Source organism: Podarcis vaucheri (assembly GCF_965113315.1).
Source record: "Podarcis vaucheri genome assembly, chromosome: 9".
NCBI lineage: Eukaryota > Metazoa > Chordata > Lepidosauria > Squamata > Lacertidae > Podarcis > Podarcis vaucheri.
The window spans coordinates 71,510,037-71,524,686 of record NC_138767.1 but is presented as its reverse complement, the minus strand read 5'-3'; the positions used below and the strand labels follow the sequence as shown (position 1 = coordinate 71,524,686).

Genomic DNA, 14,650 nt, shown 5'->3' with positions numbered 1-14,650 from the left:
ATCGCCTCACGCTGCCTCATTGATGTGCTGGCCATGCTAGGGTAGCAAGCTAGAGACTACATGGAATGCCTTTCCAGCCCCTTTCTGCCCTTCAGGATTTGACGCCTTAGGCAGCTGCCAGATTCTACCTCATGGTATGGCTGGCCCTGCCTCAACCTTCTGGAGAAGATGGCAGAGGAGGAAAAAATCTGTTGTACAAGAAGAAGTCACTGTGTGAACAGAAAAACTTCATTGGAAAATTAATAATAATAATAATAATAATAATAATAATAATAATAATAATAATAAATAAATTGTTTATACCCCGCCCATCTGCCTGGGTCCCCCCAGCCACTCTGGACGGCTTCCAACAAAACACTAAAATACAATAACCTATTAAACATTAAAAGCTTCCCTAAAGAGGGCTGCCTTCAAATGTCTTCTAAAAGTTTGGTAGTTATTTTTCTCTTTGACATCTGGTGGGAGGGTGTCCCACAGGGCGGGTGCCACTACCGAGAAGGCCCTCTGACTGGTTCCCTCTAACTTGGCTTCTTGCAGAGAGGGAACCGCCAGAAGGCCCTCGGCACTGGACCTCAGCGTCTGGGCAGAACGGACACTGAGGTCCCTGTGCTGGATACAACACAGGGCCATATTTGGAAGACAAACCTATTAAAATCTGTGCAAGCGCTGTTCTCATAGGCATTCTACTCATCTAAGGCATGATATTTCTCTCAAAGGGTATGTCTATGATTTAACATAAAAGCTAAGATTTTCTCCACCCTGCAGAGCGCACAGAAACATATTTAGCCTTTAATATAAATCTGGTGCTCTTCAAATATCAGAATCTTAAGTGTTGCAGGAGAAATGGAAACATGCATTTGTATCTAATACAAAATGTCACCAATGCGTTGTTGAAAGCAGCTGATCAATACTCACTATTCAGCTGAATAGCAACATATGAATTGCTCTTGACTGAAAATTAAGGTGGTGGGAAGCAAACAAGTAACGGAAACATTCTTAGAAAACAAATTGAAAACTGCCAAGAGATAAGAGAACAAGATAAATGGATTTTGTTGTTGTCGTCGTTCTTTCAAGGTACATAAAGATCTCCTTGGATTCTACATGATCAAGTGTGCAGCTGGATAAACGTCTGTTCAAGTGGAAGCAAACATTGATGAGTCTAATAACCTACCCATAATAAGAAACTTTCAACATTACTGTGGTTATTAAAATGAAGTGATAATTGAATGCCCTCCTCAGGCCTTTCAACAGCTCTTCTCCATCAGCGTAATTGATGGTTAGTCTTTTGCACCCCAATAAATAGCAAAAATGAACAATTATGCCATTAAAGCAGACTTGCAGTCAAAGCCTCAAATCGCATTACTTAAGCAGCAACCCTTTATATGGTAGCAAAATAGCATGCTTTACTGTTAAAAATATGTATTAAAGTGCCCTCTAGACAGGTATATCGGAAGTCTAAATCCACACTAAAGTTCCTGTTAAAATAAGCAAGGCGGATTAATGGGAAAGTGTGTATATTTTTGGGTGACATTATATATGAGGAAGTAGTAACCCCAAACATATGTAAAAGTTCACCTTACCCAGAAAAGATGCACAGCACCCGAGTCACCAAATTTTCCTACCTCCCCAAGACCATTGTTCCTTCCCAGACCACCATCCAAATGGACGTTCTATACTTGGGCTCTGCAAACAGAATGGGCTGATAGGAGAAGGATAACAATATGGTCCAAGATTGCTCCCTCAACACACAAAAGGACTTTCATATTAACTTTCTAGTAGTGGTAGTAGCAGCAGGAATAATCATACTGTAGCTCAAGAGTCTTAGTGAACCCATCACATTAATGTGGATGGCCAGCTTTCTATTTAACGGCAATAATTATTAAAATAAAATCCTGGTTAATTGCTTGATTATGGTAATCCATGAATCAATTCGTCATTTGCCTAAGCAACCACTGAAAACTACTAAAAGATACCAGAGATCTCACCAGTGGGGTTGCTGCCAAACTGCATAATAATAATAATAATAATAATAATAATAATAATCCACTCATCTAACTGGGTTGCCCCAGCCACTCTGCCTACGTTTTGTGGTTCAGTTGTGGCAGGAATGTTATAGAAAGCAGGATGGTACTAAAGTGGCCTTACATTTTAATGAGACTCAGGCGCTCACCAAAAATACATGGGACTATTGAAGACTACACCCTCCATGGTAGGAATGGGATCATCGGAGGAGCATGGGATGATGGACAAGACTCAACTCATGCCACGCATGAGACTACAGCATGCATAGGAGACCCACATGCTTCTGTTCATGTCCACAGCCTTGAATGTACATCATGGAAACTGTAGCTCCTGCTGCCCAGGGCAACAGACGTATACAGAAGTATTTTTGGTCTGCATGCACACATGCAAGGTATGCTGGTTCTTTGGATTTCCATTAGTGGCCCCAGCCTGTTAGTCCTCCAAACTGTGATCAAATGACAAGTATCTAAAAGCATCAATTATATAGACAACTCACTTTGGTGGATGCAACCTAATTTATTCAGGGTTTTTAAAAAGTACCCTACGATATAACCTACAAACATATGCGCATCCACCAGCTTTTAACCTTCTGCCATGAGATCTTAACATATCTGAAGGGCCCGTGAAAAGGAAAAACAACTTTATGTGAACTAGATCATTCTGAGGTCTGCATGCCAAAAACCTAGTTTCAAGTTGTAGCATTTTAAACTGCTTTTGATGAATTTTGATGTTGAAAACAAGCATCTCTGGAGAGCCGGAAAGGTTGACATGCAAGAGGGTAAAACCCATTTACCAATATAAAATGAGAAGCTGTTTATATCACTCAGTTTAAAATGTGAATTGACGAAAGCGTTTATGAAATAGGCAGGTACACAGGGAACTCTTTACTGCATAAAGCCTAGTAATTGCAGGATGGTTAAAGTGTGTATTTTTGCTGCTTCGAGCAAGGAGGTTAGGGAAGAGGAACACAAGAACAGCAACAGAATTCAAATGTAAAGCAAAGGCATGCATGCTTTACATAAAAGCATTAACACAAAAACAGACAACAGAGAACCAAAAAAGGTAGTCTAGGGTACAAATGAATTGGTTTAATTAGATTAATCAGCTAAAACTTTAATTGCTGGATCTTAAGAGTGAACACTTATTGAAACTATTTCAGTTCAACTGTACTGCTGATAAGAGGATGAATTTTACAAGTATCATAGGTAGCCTTCTATCCAAGAGTGGTATCTTCCATGTATTAAAGGTTATGTTTTCACATGTTTCCTCCTTCAGTATCTCAAGCAAACTGGCATTGAGGTTGGGATAATATTCAGTGCGATCCTAATTTGGAAGGAGGATCCCAGGCAACGTAGGGTTGCAGTCTCAACTGGTTAAAAGGAAGATCAATATTCAACTTTTTAAAACCTGGTTGACTGCTTTAAATATTTATTACTAGCATTAATCAGGTGTTTCGCCATTTGCATCTCTAGCGGGGCACTTGTTGCATATGCATTATTGTGAAGTCAAAATTTTTTACTTTGAACTGAGAACATATAAACACACATCATAGAAAGTGCTCTCCCAACGAAAAAAAGACCTGAAAGCTGTGGACCGAATTGCACACAGTTGCACTGTACATGCAATCAAAATTGGTACCTATTTATAGCATAGACAATTATAATTCGTAGCTTTCCAAACCATGGATGCTAAAAGTCACATTCCCACTAGAAACAAACAAAAATTAGATGCATGAGTGAAAAACAGCTGAGGACGCAAGCTATTAAATATATGACTGAGATGTTCAAAGGAGGAAATGTTGGTTTACAAACTTTTCCTAACCCTTCAAGTCTCCTTAAATTTAGCCCAATCTAATCTAAAGAACAGTTTCAAAAAACCAGGCTTCCAAGCTTGAACGTTTATACTAGAGACTCTTAAATAGTAGACAGGTTTGCCCCTTATTAGTGAGTTCTCTCCCTGGAGGGCCAAATGTGCTCAACGGCGCCCTCTCAGGTTGTCTCATTACTCTTTGTGAACCAATGACTCGGTCAAGGCTCTGCAACATTCTCCACACAGAAATGTTGAAAACCGATGGGAAAGTTGGAACAAAGTCAAGATATAGCCTATGGGCTAGCCTGGTAACATGAAAAGTTTATCATACAATGTGGCTCTTCTAGATTTCAACACTGAAAAGGTTTAAAAACAACAACAAAAGCACCCAATTTCATACACCCACATTTGAAAAATTCAGTTGCCTATGCTTGCTCTGCCTAAGCAAAGCCAAAATATTTCATATATTATTTCATATATAATACATTAATATGTTAAAACACTCACATTGCTGGGGGCAAGCATTTACTCATAATTAATTGTGTATACAGAAGGAACGAAGGTGAGACCTTCTTTGCTTCTTCTCCAAGTTCAGTCCATTGCAAAAGAGAATCAAAACCATCTGGACCATGTGCCTAAATCCAGGGATCAGCCCCTTTCATCATCAGATACTTGGAACGCATAACACTTATGACTTAAGAGAGGAAATTGTTTTATGCATAGAACGTATTTCCACAGGCATTTCAGAAAAGGAAGCCCAGATTTTTTTTTATTAGACAACCTTGTCCACTGACAGTTAACATCTAAACTTCTTATTAAAAGCGTCAGCCAGTTTTGAACAAAATCTGAATTTCTGAAGCAAAACTGGTCTGTGTTTTGGTCATTGAAGATGCTCCCCAAAACAGCTTTTGCAGATACGCTCCTTAAGAATGCACTGAAACATTGCCTAAGAGTGACTAGTGAAGATGACCGGGTGCTAGGATAGTGCCCGACATCTCCACCATCTGGAGATACATCCCAGGGAATCCTTGAATCTTGACTATTTTCACACACCAGCAACACATCCTGTAGAATTCTATCCGTTATGTTTTATCTGCAGAGTCAGAATGAATTTTAGGATCCAAAAAGTTGTACTGAAAAATACTACTTTAGAGCAGTCTGGCCCCAAAAAGGCAGCTAGGCATTCCGTTTTTGTAACCCTGGTTTAAGGAACCATTTGGCGCCTAGCTTATATATCTGAGTTTCTAACACTGGTTGCAAGTTTATAGCTCTTTTTTAAATAGTCGGGCAGTTGGCATGGGATAACATGTGATACACAACAGCAGGCACCTCCAACCTGCCACCCCTCCAGATGTTTTGGCCTACAACTCCCATGATCCCTAGCTAACAGGACCAGTGGTCAGGGATGATGGGAACTGTAGTCCAAAACCCGCTGGAGGGCTGAAGGTTGGGGATGCCTGCACAACAGCAATATGAATGAGCTGACTAGCATTGCTCTATACATAAGAACAAATCTTACTTATCAGACGCATCTGAAAACTATGTTTAATAGATTGAAAGATTTCAACCTGAATGTGTCATCAACGTTTCTTCACCAAGGGCACAGAAACAGTAAGTTACTTTGCCAAAACGTTAGTATAAATAGACTTTATTGAAGTCAGTACCTCTGTACTGAAGCTGAAGATTGTGTCTACATAAGCATGTTGTAACACTTCACAACTTCTAAAAGGAATGTCAACAATTACAACGATCATGCATGCCATGGTCGATAATCACATTTTAGAAGCATTTTCAACCATTTCTAAAGAAATGCTTATAACATTGTTATATATTTATATTTATATAGAGAACTACTTTCAATAAACTGCAAAACATTGATCAGCTTTTCCAGTATGAGCTACAGTGTGAACACAAAAGGGAGGCATACGCGTTTAATTTATGAAATCAGAATGGAATATTTACTGTAAAGAAAAATTAAAAAGCTTTCAAATAAAGGCCATTATTGAACCAAAGCAAAGAGCACAACTTGGAACTTAAGAGTTCATTTATTGTTTAAAGCTGTCCTCTTGAGCAACTTCAATTCAAATAATAAATTCAGTACTGTGAGTATTCCTTGGACTGAAGTTTGGCAATGATGCGGTCCAACTGTCTCTTTGCTTCACACTGTGGGAAATTGCTCATGTCATAATATTGAGGGGCAATTTTCACCAACCTGCCAAAGAAAGAAAGGTTTGTCACTTGTGCACAGATCTGAATATCATGCAGGCGATAGCAGTGGCCCAATTAGTATCTACTTATGATAATTAGATTATCAATCTCCTTAATAAGGCCTGTAAATATGGAAATCCAGTTTATGTATAAAAAAACATGCTACTGAAAAGACCTTTTCAAAATAAAAGGCACCTCCAAGTAGTATATATACCGTATTTTTTGCACCATAACACTCACTTTTTTCCTCCTAGAAAGTAAGGGGAAATGTCTGTGCGTGTTATGGAGGGAATGCCTACCGGGGGGGGGGGGGGATCTGCTGCAGTCGTGAGCAGAGGATCCATGGTTCCCCTTCCTTCCCTCCTCCGTGGTTACAAAGCATGGATCCTCAGGATTTTTGCATTGGGCTACTCCAAACTCACTGTCAGATCACATGTCTGTGGCCACATCATGAACCACAAAAATCATATATCCACTATTTCATTTAGAATATTTTTTTTTCTTGTTTTCCTCCTCTAAAAACTATGTGCGTGTTATGGTCTGGTGCGTGTTATAGAGCGAAAAATACGGTACTTACTACTCTGAAACTTACAAAATCCAAACAATCAAAACAAAAGGCTTGTAACACTTGTCAGGAGAGTTTAAAAATCTTGTGTATATGTAATATGAAGAAAGCTGTTTTTACCATTCATTAAAATGAAAAGTCAACTTTTATTGACTTGGGATAATATGCAAGTTGGAGACAATATTTGGATACTTCAACCAAAAGTCAATTATGTAGTTGTAAACAGTGTAGACATTAGTTATCAACAGCTAGATTAAATAATGGATAAGAGTACAGCATCACAGAAGGAATCTCTGATTGTAAGCCAAGTTCCAGGCAATAATACAAATGCATGATGAAAATATATAGGAACAATGACTCTGCATTCGGACGTTTTAGAACTGACAGGAACAAACATTATGGCTTCGCTGAAAAGCAAAGGGGCTTGTCGCAGGGCCTTTAATGGAACAAACATTTCTTTCTATTCCTTTTTTTCCACATTTGGGGCTAAAATTACGAACATCAACCTTAAAAGTGATTTATCAAAGAGTCTCAGTATTGTCAAATTCTATGAGCTGGTTTAGATGCAATATTGCCGACCCTTGAAAACACAGCTGGAGAATGGACAATGCGCCTCAAGCATGCATGCTCCCTTCTGCCAAGCATTCAAATTTCCACCCTGACTTCCTGATTTTATAATCTGCCATTACAAATGAACTGGGCATATGGAGAACTGGGAAGCATGTACAAACCACAGTTTCCATAGTTCTGGTTTTCAGGCAAACTACCATTTGTACAATTCAGATGCAAGCAGGATGGGTAACTGCAAGCCCAAGCTGATGATGATAACCTCTCAGTGAATCTAAGAGCAGGGATCATTTCTGCTATTTCTCACCTAAGGAAAAAGACCATAGCTGATGGTGGAGCGCATGCTTTGCATGCAAAAGTTTCTAGGTTAAGTCCCTGGAATCTCCAAACAGAGCTGGAAAAGATTCCTGCATGAAACCCAGGAAAGTTGTTGCCAGTGAATACAGTGGTACCTCTTGTTACGCACTTAATTCGTTGCGGAGGTGGGCACCCAAATCTATCATTTTATAATTGTTTAGTGCATGGTACTGATAACACCCAGGTCACAGGTTTGATCCCCATTTTAGATATACAGTGGTACCTCGGGTTAAGTACATAATTCATTCTGGAGGTCTGTTCTTAACCTGAAGCACCAGTTTAGCTAATGGGGCCTCCTGTTGCTGCCATGCCACCGAGCATGATTTCTATTCTCATCCTGAAGCAAAGTTCTTAACCCGAGGTACTATGTACCGTATTTTTCGCCCTATAGGACGCACTTTTCCCCCTCCAAAAATGAAGGGGAAATGTGTGTGCGTCCTATGGGGTGAATGCAGGCTTTTGCTGAAGCCTGGAGAGTGAGAGGTATCGGTGCGCACCAACCCCTCTCGCTCTACAGGCTTCAGGAAGCTATCCGCAAGCCTTGCGAGCCCAGGGGAGTTCCCGCGGGCTCACAAGGCTTGCGGGCGGCAGCCGGCATCCCAAATCACGGGGTGCCCTCCGGAGGACGCCCCGTGATTCAGGAAGGTGTCCGCAAGCCTCCCGTGCCCGCGGGAGGTCCCGCGGGCACGCGAGGCTTGGAGCGGCAGCCTGTTCTGGGGGTTGGGGTCGGGGGAAGCTCGGGTTTCCCCCGCGCCAGCCCCGCGCCCGGGGGGGGGATAAAATTTTTTCCTTTATTTCCCCCCCAAAAAAAATAGGTGCGTCCTATGGGGCGAAAAATACGGTATGTAACCTGAAGCGTATGTAACCTGAGGTACAAGTGTATAGGCAATACTGAGAAAGATGGACCAGTGGTCGGACCCAATCTAAGGCAACATCCTAGGCGCAGCTACGAAAGAAACGAGGATAATAAATGGGGGGAAATGAAGGTGGCATTATTTAAAGAAGCAGATGCAGAAGTGAAAAGTGACTCCTATTTCTAAGCTTTTATTCCCTTCTGGATCTTTCTGCAACATGATCTCTTCCACAGGGACCAGACTATCTATCAAAGCAGAACACACGTCTTGTTACCATTGCTTTTTTTCAACTGAGATTTGGCCGCTATTCAATTGTTAGTCGAAATTCCATATGTATTCGAGCTTTAATTATCAACCCTAATCAAAATTGCATGTGCCAAAGGTAGCATACTTGTGGCTACTGACAGAACATTAAACAAATAGGAAAATAGCAACTTGGAAACATTTGTAAATGTAAAAAAAAGGGGCGGCACTTGCAGGTATAATGCAAGCTTGTCCCTTAACTAGAATTAAAGGAGCGGACTGCACGATTGCACACTTGCTCTCTTCTGTTAAGACCACCACCACTTTCAGCACGATTTGCTTAGCGTCTCAACACCCTTAACCACTGTGGGAAAAGCTGGCTGTGTTTTAAATCAAGCTCTGAAATTCAGAAACTCTCCCCAGCTCCCAATATCTGTAGCAACAAGAGTATAGTGCAAGCACTCCTCAATACAAGTTTATTTTTTAAAACCTGCTCGCTCGCTCGCTTCTGCTGCTGCAAAAGAAAAAAGGAACCTAACTTCTGTTTACAGCAGAAAGGCTGGGCTTTCCAACTTCCAGGTAGGCGAATGTATAAAACCAGCCTTTTGAACAAGGAAAAAGACAACACGGTTTTTTATAAGCATAATTGAAACTGAAGATCCAGAAAGGAGATGTTTCAAGCAAGGTTTTTAATTAGTGTTGTTAGTGGCCTAGGGCTCTAAAATCCTTTTCGTTTTTCCTTACAGCTCTCAGGAAACTTTCATAAAAACATACATGAAAATGTACTTTTAAAATTAGTAATGTGTTGAGAGAAAAAAGACACGTAATAAGAGACAGTTTCGAAGAAGGTGGCTTACCATTCTGGCTTGATGTCTGTACAAGTGCGGATGTAGTTCTTTGTGGTAAGAACAAATTCGTTGTAAAGTACCCACTCAGGCTTGTGATCAAGAACTGTGGAAGGATGCAACTGCACTACCTGGTTGTCCTTCACTGTTAGATAGTGTCCTGTCCGTTCCAAATGTGCCACCTATATTGACAACATTCACACTCACATCAGAAATGTGATGCCTGCTGTGCTTCTCCCATGATACTAAACCTCTTGGAAAATATGGAAAATCAAGGCGCTGCAATTGGCTGTTCTTGCGCCAGCAACTCTCTATCAAAGCTTAGCCACCCCAAACCCCAACTGTGCAACAACCTTCAAACCACAGCTGCCAACGTTTCCCTATTTTAAAGGGAAATTCCCTTATTCCAAATAGGATTCCTCGCAAGAAAAGGGGAAAGTTGACAGCTATGCTTCAAAAGCAAACAAGGCAACAGGGCATTTTCCAGCCTCGGAACACAGGCTTGAATTCTGGACAAATTAAAAATCTCCTAAAATAATTGGAAATGTGAAATTATAATACGAAGATAATCTGAAATGTAATGCTATTTAGTCTAAAGCAGCACGTATTTATAACAACAATTAAAAACGGGGGATGAAACTATGAGCAATAGAATTAAGCATTAGAAAACAGAGATGCAACCCTTGTAATCAGCCAACAGGGTTAAATAATTCTGTGCAAGGCAGATATGCCACAGTTGCCCCAATCCAGAATCTCAGGTAGATTCTTAAGGGTTGGATCTATAAACGTTCATACAATGGCTTTTGCTTGTACAACAGAGTTCCTCTCCTTACATGTCCCCACCCAATTCTGTTCTGGGGGATTAAGGGTGACCCCCAGGAACAGAATAAGTCTTTGTGCAAATGGGACAATCCCTTGCTTTTAAACTCCCTGTAACTGAGTTAGATAATCTGCCTTCTATTAAAATGGTAGCTCCTATTATGGCTTTAATAATAATAATAATAATAATAAAAATAATAATAATAATAATAATTTATTATTTATACCCCGCCCATCTGGCTGGGCCTCCCCAGCCACTCTGGGCGGCTTCCATAAAAACCAAAAATACAATAATAAAACTCATTATAAAGCACTTGTAGGTTTCCCATGGGTTGGTCACTGTGAGAACAGGAATGTGGACTTCTGGGCCTTTGGTGGTCTGACCCAGAAGGGCTGTTCTTACATTCCTGAGTGACCACTTTTAAAATACAATCGGCTTTCATTCACTATGGTCCAACCTGCACTTAATAAAGTACGGATCTGGCTATTCCAAAACAGTTCAGTTGGACAAAACTTAAGCAAACATTAAACCAAAGCACCCAGCTATAATAATTTACCCACATATAACATATAATTGGAAACACACACGCACCCCCCCCCCGTCGGTCACATTTCTAAAATTATGCAATTTAAAAGTCCGCTTGTTTTTTATAATCTCTTAAATCTTTCATTAAACAAAGTATGTGTATTTATTTTAAAAATGAGTATCTACTCTGCAAGAAGGCAACTACCAGAGGCAAAAACTAAGCAGCATAGTGCCACCAATGTAAAGAATTGAATGAGAAAAGAGACAGGTCCCAATCTTAAGGAGCCTCAGTCTCTATTTTAACGGATGGAGAGACAGAGAGAGGGGTACTTTTCAAAATGTGCCGTTTCAGAATTTCCCTATGCTATTTGCCTGTCTGTCAGAGTTGCCCAATAATCAGGTTCTATAAATCATAGCTAAATACTAAACACATTTTTAATCATTTCGAAGGGGTGAGGAATTGCAGATTTCCGTGTATTTTATATGCAACATACCTGCATGAAGTAACCAGTAACCAAAGCCTTCCTAATATTGATGTAATAGTCCCTGCTTGTGAAGTCTGTGCTTCTACGCGGCAAATTAAATCTGTCCATGATTCGTGACAGCTGTTGGCGTACATTGTCTGCAGACATCAGGGACCTGTAGTTAATGAAGTTGTCATAACACCACTGAACCGATTCATGATCTGCAATGTTAAAAAAAAGTCATGAATCATCTAAAAATGAACATTTTACCAAATTAAAACAAGTACACAAAGAGAAACCAGCTGAATGGTCAACCCACTGAACCGATTAAAAACCCGAATGACACTGTTTTATTTTTTATTTAAACAGCAACTGCTACACCTTTTCAGCTGCTCTTAATTTGCGTCCGCAGTAGGTAAATAAGATCACCAATAGTCAGCATGGATTTCTGAAAAATAAGTCATGTCAGACTAACCTGATCTCGTTTTTTGACAGAATTACAAGCCTGGTAGATGAAGGGAACGCAGTGGATGTAGCCTACCTTGATTTCAGCAAGGCATTTGACAAGGTGCCCCATGATATTCTTGTAAAGAAGCTGGTAAAATGCGGTCTTGACTATGCTACCACTCAGTGGATTTGTAACTGGCTGACTGACCGAACCCAAAGGGTGCTCATCAATGGTTCCTCTTCATCCTGGAGAAGAGTGACTAGTGGGGTGCCACAGGGTTCTGTCTTGGGCCCGGTCTTATTCAACATCTTTATCAACGACTTGGATGATGGACTCAAGGGCATCCTGTTCAAATTTGCAGATGACACCAAACTGGGAGGGGTGGCTAACACCCCAGAGGACAGGATCACACTTCAAAATGACCTTGACAGATTAGAGAACTGGGCAAAAATAAACAAGATGAATTTTAACAGGGAGAAATGTAAAGTATTGCACTTGGGCAAAAAAAATGAGAGGCACAAATACAAGATGGGTGACACCTGGCTTGAGAGCAGTACATGTGAAAAGGATCTAGGAGTCTTGGTTGACCACAAACTTGACATGAGCCAACAGTGTGACGCGGCAGCTAAAAAAGCCAATGCAATTCTGGGCTGCATCAATAGGAGTATAGCATCTAGATCAAGGGAAGTAATAGTGCCACTGTATTCTGCTCTGGTCAGACCACACCTGGAGTACTGTGTCCAGTTCTGGGCACCACAGTTCAAGAAGGACACTGACAAACTGGAACGTGTCCAGAGGAGGGCAACCAAAATGGTCAAAGGCCTGGAAACGATGCCTTATGAGGAACGGCTAAGGGAGCTGGGCATGTTTAGCCTGGAGAAGAGGAGGTTAAGGGGTGATATGATAGCCATGTTCAAATATATAAAAGGATGTCATATAGAGGAGGGAGAAAGGTTGTTTTCTGCTGCTCCAGAGAAGCGGACACGGAGCAATGGATCCAAACTACAAGAAAGAAGATTCCACCTAAACATTAGGAAGAACTTCCTGACAGTAAGAGCTGTTTGACAGTGGAATTTGCTGCCAAGGAGTGTGGTGGAGTCTCCTACTTTGGAGGTCTTTAAGCAGAGGCTTGACAACCATATGTCAGGAGTGCTCTGATGGTGTTTCCTGCTTGGCAGGGGGTTGGACTCGATGGCCCTTGTGGTCTCTTCCAACTCTATGATTCTATGAAGATCACAAAGACAAGTGGACAAGAACTGCAGTGGCTAGAATGGGGACGGGGGGACGGGGATCAGGGACCAGAACGAAAATAAAGACTACTAAATTGCTAAGTTTTTCAAAAATTAGATCAAGGAGATAATAAGAAATCTGATGGGAGAAAAGCTAAACAGTAGAAAGTCATTATAGGGTAGTACAACCAATGGGTTACTTTTTTAAAAGTTCCATACATGTCTCATTTCTAGATTTTGTCAAACCATATAAGAACAAACTAGCTGTTTTCAGGCTAAGGAGTGGCTGACAGCTGCTACTTTCTAGGAAAAAACGTCTAAAGAACATTTATCCTGATCCATTAGCACACAGGTGCAGCAGCTGGAATCATGCAATCGTAGTCCTTTCTGAAGGAAGCATAGAAAAACGTGCATTCACAAATGCACACAAACGCCCAGTTGGTAATATTTCACTTTCTAAAGAGGGCTACATGCACACAACCTTGGCTGTTGGATTGACCAGTGGAATTGCATGGGACAATATCCCTCTTCAGTTATTCTTTTAGAAACAAGCACAAACTATTGCATTACAGTAAGAGCCGAGATGAGCCTGTTGGATCAGTCTGCTGCGTTCCTGCAGGCTCCCTACACAATTTAGAACCCTAATTTTTCATGTGGAGAATTTCACTTTCCAAAATGTGGAAGGCAATGAATGACGCTGGTGATGGGCATATGCCAGAGAAGAAGGGCCAACTGTCCCCCTCTCGCACTAATCACACAAGGTTTGAATGCACAAAGAGGAAGATCCCACATAAGTAAACACAAGCGCTAAGTACCATGAATCTCTAGCCGGAATTAAGATTGCCGGAAGATATGCAGATGACACAACCTTGATGGCAGAAAGTGAGGAGGAATTAAAGAACCTTTTAATGAGGGTGAAAGAGGAGAGCGCAAAATATGGTTTGAAGCTCAACATCAAAAAAACAAAGATAATGGCTACTGGTCCCATCACCTCCAGGCAAATAGAAAGGGAAGAAATGGAGGCAGTGAGAGATTTTACTTTCTTAGGCTCCATGATCACTGCAGATGGTGACAGCAGCCACAAAATTAAAAGACGCCTGCTTCTTGGGAGAAAAACAATGACAAACCTAGATAGCATCTTAAAAAGCAGAGAAATCACCTTGCCAACAAAGGTCCGCATAGTTAAAGCTATGGTTTTCCCAGTAGTGATGTAGGGAAGTGAGAGCTGAACCATAAAGAAGGCTGATCGCCGAAGAATTGATGCTTTTGAATTATGGTGCTGGAGGAGACTCTTGAGAGTCCCATTGACTGCAAGAAGATCAAATCTCTCCATTCTGAAGGAAATCAGCCCTGAGTGCTCACTGGAAGGACAGATCCTGAAGCTGAGGCTCCAATACTTTGGCTACCTCATGAGAAGAGAAGATTCCCTGGAAAAGACCCCGATGTTGGGAAAGATGGAGGGCACAAGGAGAAGGGGATGACAGAGGACGAGATGGTTGGACAGTGTTCTCGAAGCTACCAGCATGAGTTTGACTAAACTGCGAGAGGCAGTGGAAGACAGGAGTGCCTGGCGTGCTCTGGTCCATGGGGTCACGAAGAGTCGGACACGACTAAACGACTAAACAACAACAAGTACCATGAAGCCTAAGGAATACTGCAATTTTACCAGCCATTCAAATTCTTTCAATGTGGAA

General features: G+C 41.1%; 1 protein-coding gene across 1 annotated transcript in view; it reads right to left on the bottom strand.

The window, feature by feature from the left end:
- Positions 1-5,463: 5,463 nt before the first annotated feature.
- The window catches only part of DHX15 (DEAH-box helicase 15), a 46,047-nt gene continuing 36,860 nt past the window's right edge, over positions 5,464-14,650 (bottom strand). The window contains exons 12-14 of the mRNA XM_082237396.1: positions 11,310-11,500; positions 9,483-9,652; positions 5,464-6,043 (exon numbers count right to left, since the gene is read on the bottom strand). Of these exons, the coding sequence (XP_082093522.1) occupies positions 5,926-6,043; positions 9,483-9,652; positions 11,310-11,500 (479 nt within the window). The 3' untranslated portion in view covers positions 5,464-5,925. The remainder of the gene's footprint in view (positions 6,044-9,482; positions 9,653-11,309; positions 11,501-14,650) is intronic.